At 40.1% G+C, this 13,262-nt stretch overlaps 1 protein-coding gene across 4 annotated transcripts in view; it reads left to right on the forward strand.

Moving 5' to 3' along the window:
- The window catches only part of LOC308077409 (uncharacterized protein), a 312,304-nt gene that overhangs the window by 72,080 nt on the left and 226,962 nt on the right, over window positions 1–13,262 (forward strand). For 2 of the 4 annotated variants that reach the window (XM_080418086.1, XM_080418087.1), the window contains one exon: window positions 588–3,086. The exons of the other annotated variants lie outside the window; for them this stretch is intronic. In XM_080418086.1, the coding sequence (XP_080274212.1) occupies window positions 588–2,720 (2,133 nt within the window). In that variant the 3' untranslated portion in view covers window positions 2,721–3,086. Of the gene's footprint in view, window positions 1–587; window positions 3,087–13,262 lie in introns of those variants that run through there. 4 annotated transcript variants of the gene reach the window in all.

Consider the following 13,262-nt stretch of genomic DNA (forward strand, 5'->3'; position numbering starts at 1 on the left):
TATGCAAAAAGGATTAGATGTTGGGGTTAGGGTCTGTACATAAAGGTTTAGATGTTGGGGTTAGGGTCTGTACATAAAGGCTTAGATGTTGGGGTTAGGGTCTGTACATAAAGGATTAGATGTTGGGGTTAGAGTCTGTACATAAAGGCTTAGATGTTGGGGTTAAGGTCTGTACATAAAGGCTTAGATGTTGGGGTTAGGGTCTTTGCATTAAAGGCTTGCAGGGTCAACTCCTTCTGGACAATACATAATCATGCAGAATAACTGTTGCGACAGTAAACACTGTCAGCAGCATGAATGCCCAAGGTATTAAAATAATAAATGAAATAATATATAAATAATACATTCCTTTTTCTCTTCTCACCCTGGCAGACAGCTGTTCTCTGTTTTCACCCTGAAATATTGGCTTAATACTGAGTCATGATCCTCTGATTTGAACATACCTGCGGAAAATGAATATTCTGAAGTATTATTAGGGGTTAGTGCTTTTCTGTGTGGCTTTGTTTAGGCTGAGTGCCATTTACTAGTGTGTCAATGCGGTTAATAGGTTAAATGTCCATGATTTAATTTTATATTCTCTTTTTTAGGGAACTACTCATTCCCATGTTGTGTCTGGGACTAAATTAAAAGAAGAGAAGATGAGCACTGTAAAGCAAAAAGGACGTCTCACAGCCTCCTCCTCCACAGCTGAAGAAGTGAAGCATAGTGAGATGGTAGACACTTTAGATCAGAAGATAGAAAAAAACAGAGTAAGGGTGTTCTTTGGAAGAATGTGGGAGTATATGAGAGGAGTGAAACATAGTGAGATGGAAGACACTCCAGAGAAGTCTAAAGAGTTGGATGAAGAAAGAGCCAGAAGCAGAGTGAAGCATGCTACAGAGATGCTTGAGGAGATAGTATCTGAGGAGACTCTGTTTGACCCTCCCTTCACACCTGGTGATAACCCTCCCATTCAGTCCCAGTCTGAACCCCAAGTCTACCCACTGGAACCTGGCAAGCATCACTCAAGCACTGAAACTCCTTCTCCATCTCCTAGCACATCCTCTGACTCCACTCTCAACAGACCACACATGGTTTCTTCACAGAGAACACAGGACAGAAAGAGAAGAAACGAAGAGAAGAAGGATGATCTTCCTTCATCAAACCACCCTCTGCTTCCCTCTTCAACTTTAGATGAGTCTGATATTCCCTCTTCTCAAGATGCTTCACAGGAAGTAATTACACCCAACATGTATCCCTCTGTTGTTATAGTCTCCCCCATGTTGTCTTCCTCACCCACATCACAACAGTCTTCCCATGATTCCCCAGATGAAATGATGTCATGTGACACAGCCTGTGATTCGTCAACCACAGACCAGCCTGTTACAGAGCCACTGTCCTCTCCACATCCTTCCTTGGAGCTCCAAGATGAAACTGATCTAAATTCATGCTTCAGTGGTTTGAGGATAAAAGAATCCATCTCTCTGCCTCGTTCTCACAGCTTGCCCTCACTGAGCCAAATTCCATGTTTAGAGAACAAGACAAGTTTCAGAGCAAAGCGGGCCCACAGCGTAAATGATGTTACACTACTGGACAAAACACAGAAAATTACACCTGATATCATTGTTGTAGAAAACAAGGAAAGCTACAGGCTCCACTGCACCCAAGCAGGACTGTTCCAATGCAGCGTGACCGACCTGGTGTTTAAGATGAAGACAGAGGGAGATGTGACTTACAGGACAGTCCATTGGGACCGAGGGCTTCTATCCCAGCTTGGCATGAAGAGGCCTGCAGGACCACTGTTTGACATAAAAGGTTCTCAGGGGTCTGTGTGTCAGTTGCAATTTCCACATTGTGAGATCCTCTCCATGGGTGGAGGCAAATCCTTGTCTGTTGTCCATGTGATGGATGATGATGGCTTTGAGCTGATCAAACCCCATATGATCACAGAAACTCATGTTATCATAGATGTAACTGGGTTGTCTGTATTTGGTGTCATCATCGATATGTTGTTCGGGCCCCGTCCTGTCCAGGCATTGGTGTCACTGTTTTATAAACCACCTATTGATGGTAATGATAATGATGACACCATATCAACCCTGAAAGTGTTGCTGCTACCTGGGAACGTTGTACTGGATGAAGTGCAGAGGAGACGGAGGAAGCTAGTTGGAGAAGAGATTTACATTGGAAACCCTCCCTGTAAACTAATCCCAAAGCAAGAATACACCCTCTCCACTTCCCCTCAAGATGATTCCATCATCATTCAACCTGATATGGCACCATTTGAAGTTGATGAATCATCCTATCACAATTACATCGAAACATTTGATGTGATTTTAAAGGGCAGGTTTGAGCTTGTTACATTGCTTCTAAGACACAGTAACACCTCTGACTGTGCATGGAAACGCTGTGTAACATCTCCTGGGATAGCTCCTGCTATAAAGCAACACGCTCAACGCACACCGACTCTTCCAGCAGAAGCCAGACTGTGTGACGTGCGGAGCAGATTCATCAACAGCGTTTCAGATCCTGTCCTCAACAGTCTCCTGGACAAACTTTTAGAGAAGAACGTGATAATCAAAGAAGAGTATGATAAGGCCCACGTGGAGCAAGTGAAACATGAAAAGGCACGTTTTATCATCGACACAGTGTGGAGCAAAGGAACTGCTGCAAGTTCAATTATGATATTGTTTCTCTTTCAAACCGACCCATTCCTCTCTGAACATCTTGGGTTGATGTAAAACTGTACCAATGTACTTGAGTTGGACACACTGAAGTTGGATCATTATATTTTATTCATATTTTTTATGACATGATCATCCAAAGCAACTTCAAAATAAACGAGCAATGGCAATGCCTTGCTCAAGGACACTTCAACAGGCCAGGTGCCTGGCTACGGCATGGACACACATTGACTGTTTCAGAGATTAAACACATGATGTTTCACAAACGACCTCAGGACACAAAGAATTGACAAATGCCTTTAAAATGTTTGAACTCATGAAATGGAATCATGTGTCTGACTTATGTTTTTTTCAGCAGTATTGGTCAAGTTACTTTATATTTTTAATATATTTTATTACTTATTACCTTCATTTTAAAGTAGTCTGAGCAAGAGTAATATATTATATTAATTATTACTCTTAAGTAAATGTTACCAAAATGCCCAAATTGAACAATTAAATAGTCTAGATTTTTTTGAAACAAATCAATAAATAATGTCATTATATTGTATGCTCAGAGTTGTTCTTCATATGGGCACTACTGTACAGTATATATGCCAATTGATTCATTTATTAAATGCATGTTGATTTATCCGACTTAAAAAAATAATCATGTAGAATGTTTATTGCCGGACCCAGGGGGTCTGGCTTACATGAGGCTTTGTACCTGTTTTCTCCATACATGGGCATATGGTCACTTTGTCCTTAGGCCCCAGCCATAAAAGTCTGTCCCCCTTTCGTCCATACATGGGCATGTTTTGTACCTGTTTTCTCCATACATGGGCAAAAAACAGGTTTTGGTCACTTTGTCCTTAGGCCCCAGCCATAAAAGTCTGTCCCCCTTTCGTGCATACATGGGCATAGACACAGGCTGACACGTCATGTGAAGTCTGGAACCAGGTCTCCTGGTCTTGTTTTTTTTTACATTTTGGACAAAATATATTTTTTTACATCGAGGTGCCCACCTTTCCTGTATCCCTAGTAAGCATTGACACCTATTTGCTATTAAATACACAACGGAAATGATCAGATTGATCAAATTTAGAACAGGATGTTCCATACCTTATCGGGAGATGCTTGGGGTAACCACCTGTGTGACACTGCTGCTGTGGTGTTCAGTGTTTGCTTGTTTGTGACGTGACGACGTGACGTGACGTGACGTGACGTTACATGACTGTTTGCTCTTGTTCTGGGCATTCTGTTTGATCTGACAGACCACCATGTGCCGTGTGCCAGAGAAAACATCCGCTAACGCTACAGTTCGCGTTATAGGCTATTAATTCAAACCTCGCCCTGAAACATGACTGTCATATATGCACTTCAACCGTGTGTGGTGGATTTCTCCATTTACAACCCGTACATCTATATAAACGTTCAGATTTCAAATATAAAGTGCTGACCCCATGGCTACGGATGTTACCATTTTGCACGCGCCCTCAGAAGTACCCGTATCTTCTGTATAGTTCAATAAAAAGCATTTTAATCCGATCGGTGGCCATTTTCTCAGTTTTTTTGCCATAATGCTTTCAACTACGCGACCCTGTTGGTTTGGAGGTGTATTGCTCTCTGATACATTATAGCTATGAGATCATGGCCACAGATCGGATTAAAAGGCTTTTTATTGAACAATATAAACGAAGGTTAATGACCGGCAGCGGATGACAGAAATCGCTGCCTACCGGTCCGCTGGTCATCAAACTATTGGCTTAGGAATGCGACAACAACAAAACAATATCCATGAATTCAAGTCTCCATGGGGTGACTGATCCATAGAAAAAGTGTCAATGAAAAAATGAAAAGGCGCTATGAGCTTGTAGATCTACTATTTTTGAAAAATCGTCAAACTTTGTGCAAATCTTTGAATATATATATTTTTAAAGCGAACATTTGTTACTCAAATCTTTGCTTCTGGAGGTCAAATACAAAAAAAACTATTCTAAATCCTAACAGTATGTTGCTATATCAGTGGTGCTCCAACTTTCCTAGAATGATATGTATTTGGCCACAGACCCCCATCTCAAAATATGTTGTTCCAGGGACCCCCCGGCCCAGAATCAAATATTGGAGTTAAAAATGTTCGCTTTTAAAAAATATATTCAGTATATTCAAAGATTTTTTTTCAAATCAAGATTTTAAAAAAACATTGCAGATCTACATGCCTGTAGATCTGCAATTGTTTTAATAGCCAAATACATCTTATGTGTTCCCGGTCTAAAGAAATATGTCTTGTTTAGTGGCTTGTGTGCTAACTTGCTCATGCTTATAGCAGCTTGGGTTGTGGTTTCACTAAAATAGGGCTCTGTTACAACAACAGTGAGTAAGCTAACATGTCAGGCCTATTGTGAGTACCATGCTGTGTGAACTGGACTACTTTCACAACTCATGACCAAGCAGCCAGGCTTACATCACAATATAAAGGTTAAGATGATTAGCTTAATGTGCAACATTGTGCATACATGGTATCTGCACATTCAACAACCTACAATTTAAAACAGCGGAACACCTCTTTTGATGTAAATTCATTCCATCAAAAATAATCAACAAACTATACCATAAAATAATGTCAAACATTTACCAAATAGTCAAATATTACCTAAGAAAGAGGCAAACATTTTGAAATTAGCTGATTGGCTATTTTCACAATTTGTATCTGTGGGGTCAAACAACATGTAATGCCTCAACTCCTGCAGTTCCAAGTGCTTGTCAGGGTGGGGGGTCCCCAGTTCACATATGATTATTGTTGGGGGTCACGGACTAATAAGATTGAGAATCACTGCTCTAAGGAAGAATCTCTGCTACATGATCAGGTCAATGCCGTTCATTATCCTACATTTAACTAACCTGTGTCCGTCATTCTGTCTGATCCACATGTTTCTCCTCAGTGGGTTTTTTCACTTTCCCCAAAATATAATAGTCCGGCAGCCGCTGAGGTTGTGTGTGAAATGTGGTATATAGTTAGTTTTTATTATTGGTCCAAAATATTGTCTTTATACATACATTCATGAAACCACCTGCTGACCAGCTGTCAGCATTGAGATTTGTTTTCTTTGTTATACAGTATGTAACCATACAGTACCTCTCTATTGCAAAATAGAGAGGTGCTTTAATTATTGGAATATAATCTATAGGCCTAGTGTATGTTATTCAACTTTGTTGTTAAGCGTTAAGTGTTGAGTAATTAGCATAATTAGCGTTATTAACCATTTATTGGCCAATATAAACAGGACTGAGTGGGGTATACTTTGGGTATGACATTTTTTTTCTAAAGGTGGTTTTAGGTCGTTCAATGCATTAATAACACATTTCCAACTGCTGACCTTTGCTGACCATTGAGCACTTTTCAGAATCAGGTAACTTTATTAGAATACATGGACTTCTGGAGGTACAAGCAAAGCTATCATTCCTTTGGCCATCTTGCTGATATTTTAATAGTTAGAATTATGTTATAATGACAGAGGCTTGCAAAAGAACATGTTCTGATATGTACTCAAGTAAATGCAGTTACTCTCAAGCCTATCATCTATCAGGAGGTAGAAGTGATAAATAAATGAGCTCCCAGCTCAGGAACTGGTGCTGTAGGATTCTACACATGGACATTGATCACAAAGGTTGTCCCACATCTACAAATGTGGACGTTCTGATGAAGGATGCATGAGCAGAAAGTAGTGGTGAGATAGACATGATGCATGGAGAACCAAGCAGTGGTGGAACAAGTACGCAAAGGTTTTTCTTAAAGGGATATTTCACTTTCAAAAACACTTTGGGTCATTTTATCGTCTACTCAGGCTTGTGAGCCCCCCAGACAGTTTTTAAGTTGCTTGATTCAGTATTTAGATATTTGATATTCATTTTATCAGACACGCCCCATCCTATACAAACCCATTATAACTTCAAACTACATTTTTAACACGTTAGATTCAACAAAAACACCCGTCCTTGGTTCTGGTGACTCACCCTGCCCTCCTAATACGCAAGGGGGCGTGTTTTTTTGATAACCTTTTTCATGTATTTTTTATATTTTTTGGGGAAACTGAAAACAATTCAATACAATAAAAAAAATAATAAAAATAAATGAAAAGGGTTATAAAAAAACACGGCCCCTTACATATAAGGAGGGCAGGGTGAGTCACCAGAACCAAGGACGGGTGTTTTTGATGAATTTTGATGAATGTTAAAAAGGGAGTTTGAAGTTACAATGGGTTTGTATAGGAAGGGGGTGTGTCTGATAAAATGAATATCAAATATCCAAATACTGAATCAAGCAACTTAAAAACTGTCCGGGGTGCTCCCGAAAGCCTGAGTAGACGATAAAATGACCCAAAGTGTTTTTTAAAGTGAAATATCGCTTTAAGTAAAGTAGCAATACCGCAATATAAAAAAAACTGTTACAAGTAAAAGGCCTGTGTTCAAAATGTAAAATATACTTAAAGTACCAAAAGTGAAAGTACTAAAATGTTTGAAAATAGCAGATCTACAAGCTCACAACGCGTTGCGATGCGACGCTTTGTGAGCTTGTTGATCTATGGTCCTAGGTATAAAATAGGGCTGAAGTGGTTAATGTATGTTTTATGATATAATAATGTATTATGCAAAGTAACTAGCAACTAAAGTTTTGAAATTGTAGTGGAGTAAAAGTACAATATTTGCCTCCGAGATGTAGTGGAGTAGAAGAAAAAGTATTGAATATTGGAAAAAAAACTCAAGTAATGTAAAAAATACCTCAAAAGTGTACTTAAGTACAGTACTTGAGTAAATGTACTTAGTTACTTTACACCACTGGAACCAAGATGACTGCAGGCTCCACTGGAGGTTTCATCTGAGGTCAACCTAATGAAATAGAATGATAAAGTAACCGTACAGTATATATATACTGATGGCTATTTATCTATTTTTGAAACATTTAACACACATCTTGTATGGGGGGACCCTGGCACCAAATATTTTCATACGGGGGTCCGTGGCAGAATCAAGGGCCCAGCTTCCTGCTGTTCAAGTGACAGTTCATATAAATGACCTGTAGTTTTGCTGTTTTACCCCATGGTGTCAGAAAGAATTTATCTCAGTGCAAGCGAAAGGGTTTTTGACGAACTTTAGACTTGATGTTCTTACCTTAATAAACATTGTCATAAATACTATATACTTCCAGTCGCTATAGTTTAAAGTGTCCTTTCAATCATCATGATATGCGTTTTGGTAAATTATGGTCCCATTTATTCTAAAATTGACGATAAAGTAGGCTATGCTCTAGGAGGGGCGGGATGATTTGATTGACAAGCTATTCAACCGATAGCATTCATTCCCCGCCCCCGCTCTTGATTGACAAGCTACCCAACCAATACTGGTCTGGTGGCATTCTGCAGGATATGACGCGATATGACGTGATATAGAAAGATGGTGGATTTGAAAAACACTGAAGGAATTAGTAAAAGGTAGGGGGATGGGGTTTTAAGAGGGTTTTTTATATCAATGTTAGGCCTGCTGTTAGCCTAGTTTATTTTCTGCATTTCCAGAGCCTCCAGGTCCTTTCTATGGTTAACTGTGACTGTGTCTCAGTGAGCTTATACTAAACGTTACCTGAAGCATTATTTGTACTTAAGTGCAGTTTTGAGGACGTTTTACTTTACTGGAGTATTTCCAATTTTCAGTACTTGTACTTCTACTCCACTACATCTCAGAGGCAAACATTATACTTTTACTCCACTACAATTATTTGAAAACTTTAGTTACTAGTTACTTTGTAGATTTTGATTATTATCAAAAAAACATACATTAACCACTTCAGCCCTATACATTTCGGCCGGTTACATGTCGGCTTTCCGACATGTCGCCTTTCCGACGGTTACTAACCCTATACCTAACCCTAACCCTAACCCTAACCGCATGCGGAAACCACTAGTCGGAGTAGTGAGATGTCGGAATGGAAGGCGGTTACCATTTCGGCCATTTGAAAATAGCCGATCCACAAGCTCATTTTCAGAAGATTTGTATGCATTTGAAAACTTGAAATGGGACATTCTGCATAAAGAGCATTCTACTCTATTTTAATAACAATACTTTTGTACTTTAACTGAAGTCATTGTTTTATTCCGGACTTTTACTTAATAGAGCATTTCTACATTGCAGTATGGATACTTTTACTTAAGTACAAAATGTGAGTACTTTTTTCCACCACTGTGTGTGTCCACTATGCTCACAACCTGTTCTGGATCAGGTGGAGGAGGAGGAGGGGGGAGGGTGGGGGGGGGGGCGTACTTGAACACCTCAAAAGTTGTTTGCGGCCCACCCAGCTGTCCACTTAACCGTGGTGGGCCCGGCCCCCAGCTGACCACTTAAAGGAGAATTTTGGACTAAGTTTTTCTTACCTTTTCTATTATGTTATATCTTAGGATGAATGGTACAGTAGAACATTGTCATAACTCCATCCCGGGTCCGCCACAGCTTAAAACGTGCGCGGATAGGCCTTGCGCTAGATCGCATATTTTAATTGCTTTTTTTTTTTCTTTTTTTTTTTATCTGACGTTCATAGTGACAGAACACTCTATGCAACCAAAAAAAAAATATATATATATAGAAGTCTCGCTAGACGAGATTTCAATCTCGTCTAGCGAGACTTCTGTTTTTTTTTTTTTTTTTGGACAGTGTTCTGTCACTATGAACGTCAGATCTAAAAAAAATTAATAAAAAAAAAGCTATTCAAATGTGTGATCTAACGCAAGGCCTATCCGCGCACGTTTTAAGCTGTGGCGGACCCGGGATGGAGTTATGAAAATCGGGATGGAGTTATGAAAATGTTCTACTGTACCATTCATCCTAAGATATCATAACATAATAGAAAAGGTAAGAAAAACTTAGTCCAAAATTCTCCTTTAACCGTGGTGGGCCCGGCCGCATGCATTTTCATGATCAATCAGTCCCACATTCAGAGGTGGTTTCAAATCTGATTCAACATTCTAAAGATGCGTCTCAGTCATAGACTGTATGAAAAGAATGGACTAAGCCACACCTCTGGTTTCTACAGACCGTATATGAAGCTGATTGTTCAGCAATTTCAAATCCGCCATCTTTCAACATCGCGTCATATCCTGCAGAATGCCACCAGACCAGTATTGGTTGGGTAGCGTGTCAATCAAAAGCGGGGGCGGGGAATGAATGCTATTGGTTGTGTAGCTTGTCAATCAAATCATCCCGCCCCTCCTAGAGCATAACCTACTTTATCGTACATTTTTAAATAAATGGGACCATAGTTTACCAAAACACATCATGGTGATTGAAAAAAGACTTTAAACTAGCGACTGGAAGAATATATAGTATTTATGACAGTTTTTATTAAGGTAAGAAAACCAAGTCTAAAGTTTGTCAAAAATCCATCCGCTTGCGTTAAGATAAATTGCGTTAAGATAAATTCTCTCTGACACCAGCAGGGGTAAAACAGTGAAACTACAGGCCATTCATATGAACTGTCTCTTCCGTATTGGAGTCAATGTAAAAATCTCAAGCTGGCCCCTTGGTCTCAGTCTGAACACAGTAACCTGCTCTAACCTCCCAAGTCTCACATCAAACTGTCCAAAACGTCACTTGCAGCGAGACCTGAGCACCACTGACGTCATTACAGAGCGCGGAAATTGATTTTGATTTACGAGAGCGCAAGGGGTGAACGTAATAAAAATAAGACAATAGTGCAGCATAAGTTTTACAGAAGAAATGGCGAGCAGCATTTAGTAGACGGACGGAGAAATTCAATGTCTCCTTGCACTTTGGGGGGGATGCCTCACTGTCAGTACAAGCCAAACTTGTAGGAATGTCCAGGAACAAGGTGACACATATGAAGACATACTGTATCTCGCGACATGGCAGAAAATGGGTTCACAAGGTCCTATGTCTACATTTTAATACAGCATGCTTTGATATTAAAAAGAAAATGCACTTTTTAAAAGCACTTACTCCAATACCTTAACTGGAAACAACTTTAATTTGTAGTTGAGTAATGTATTACCAGGAGTATCTATACTTTGACTCAAGTACTGGGGTAGAGTACATTGGTCCACCAGTGCTGCGAGTAGAGCCTCACTTTGAAGCATGTAGTGATGTGCAGGACCCTCCACTGACCTGATACAACCATACATGCCCAGCAGGACCTTATAAGGTCTGACCAGGGTCTATCGGTCATTCCTTGTACCAGGTTGGGCGGTAATAGAGGCTATGCGCGTGACATCATCGTAGCCGGAAGTTATGCGGGAACGCCTACTGAGTGGCAAAAAAACTACTTTCTGGCCCTAACAGCCCATACACCTAAACAGAAAATTCCTATCTGATTGTTTTAAACGACGTTAAACTCATCGACTTTGCAGCTGTACGGAAAGCTTAAAAACACTTAAAACCACTTAAAAACATTACTGTTTAAACAACCATTTGTGGAATGTCTTATATTTTGTTGCTGTTGTTTTTAAACATTGGAATGCTTTGTGCTGTCTCTCTCACTCACACACACACACACACACACACACACACACACACACGCGCACACATACACACACACACACACACACACACACACACACACACACACACACACACACACACACACACACACACACACACGCACACACACACACACACACACACACACACACACACACACACACACACACACACACACACACACACACACACACACACACACACACACACCGATGACGGAGGAAACCATGCAAGGCACCAAACCTGTTCATCAGGTTCATTCAGCGTCTTGCACAAGGACACTTCGACACTAGTCTGGGAGACGCCACCTCAGAGCCTGTACAGCAGGGGCGCGGCCACTGCGTTCTGATTCAAATCAACAGCCAATGAAGAAAAGGGGGCGGGATCCACATGCAGTGGGTGTTACATGTAAATAGGAGTGACGGGAAGCAATTTCTCCTTGAGAAATTGCGGCCGCCATTGTTGTGTACTGCTGTTTGCCTCTCGTCGGACTGTTTAGACGAGTTGCACAGCTCTCAGACCGGTAAGAGGCGTGTCCGCTCAGATTCTGAGCGTAAGTTACATCCCGCCCACAAATACAGGGGTTTTGGCCCAGAAGTTCCTCGCCCCTCCCCTCCCCTCCCGTTTGTATGCGAGAGCTGGCGAACACTTCTGGGAACTCAGATTACTTCGACGCTAACTCTGGGGGAGCCCAGGATCGGGTTTGAACTGGGAGCCTCACGGTTAACCATCCGGCCGCTCTACCCCTGAGCCACTGCCGGCCCCTGAAGGTAAGAGACTTGTGGCATTGTATCTGTCATCGTATCGTCTGTCCTTTATGTTTTGGCTTCTTTGTATCTTAAGGCTTTGTGTCTTTGTATCTTAGTCTGTGAAATGTCTTAACTTAACGCAACAATTTAACTGCCGCTCCTGTGCGTAAGCTTAACAACAATCAGTGGTGTAAAGTAACTAAGTACATTTACTTAAGTACTCTACTTAAGTAAGAATTTTAAGCACTTTTACTTTTCTGGAGTATTTCCAAAGTTCAATACTTTTGTACTTTTACTCAAGTAAATTTGTAATACCAGACTTTTACTTGTAACATTACACAGTATTTCTGCATTGCAGTATTGATATTTTTGTGTGCTATTTCCACCACTGACAACAATGCCTACTCCAGTATACACTACGTCACTGTCACTGGTGGAAAAAAGTACTCAAATGTTTTACTTAAGTAAAAGTATCAATTCCCCAATGTAGAAGTACTCTGTTACAAGTTAAAGTCCGGAATTCAAAATTTACCTGAGTAAAAGTATGCAAGTATTGGTATCAAAATGTACTTAAAGTACCAAAAGCAAAAGTACTAAAATGTTTGAAAACATACAAGCTCACAAAGCGTCACATCGCGACACGTTGTGAGCTTGTAGATCTGCTATTTTCAGATAGCCTACTGTAGGTATAAAAGTAGGCCTACCTCAAAATTGTAGAAAAGTACAGTACTTGAGTAAATGTACTTAGTTACTTTACAGCACTGGTGACTATTTACCTTGTTTATTGTTTTGCTATTGGTTCTTGGATGTATTTATTGTGTTGATAGTGTGTTGTTGTAGCTTGTAGGACTGATGCATCTTTATGTATCAGATCTAGTGGTTGGTGGTTCTCAGTCACCATGACTGATTTCACTCATTTGGTTTAACCCATTAAGAGCGGGAACGTATGTGTGTCATTTTTAGATTTCTTTGGCTATTCAAAAACAGATACAAGCTCATAGCGCGGCATAGAGTGCCGCGCTATGAGCTTGTAGATCTGCTATTTTTTATTTTAATCGTGGGTCTTCGAATGTATATACTTTTTAAAGCGTTCCTGGTCTTAATGGGTTAAGATGAAAGAATATTTAAGTGGTCAAACTAGCAATAGAATACATAATATATAACTCTATAGAAGTCTTTGAATAATTTTGAATATAACACATTTTGCATTTGAAAATGCTTGTTAAAATGTTTTAAAATAGCTACAACCTACAATAGCTACAACACATTGCAAATAGTGATGCGCTGTGAGCTTGTAGATCGGCTGTTTTCAAATACTGTATTAAATTATGCC

This window comes from Gymnoscopelus braueri (genome assembly GCF_963280865.1).
Source record: "Gymnoscopelus braueri genome assembly, chromosome: 21".
Taxonomy (NCBI): domain Eukaryota; kingdom Metazoa; phylum Chordata; class Actinopteri; order Myctophiformes; family Myctophidae; genus Gymnoscopelus; species Gymnoscopelus braueri.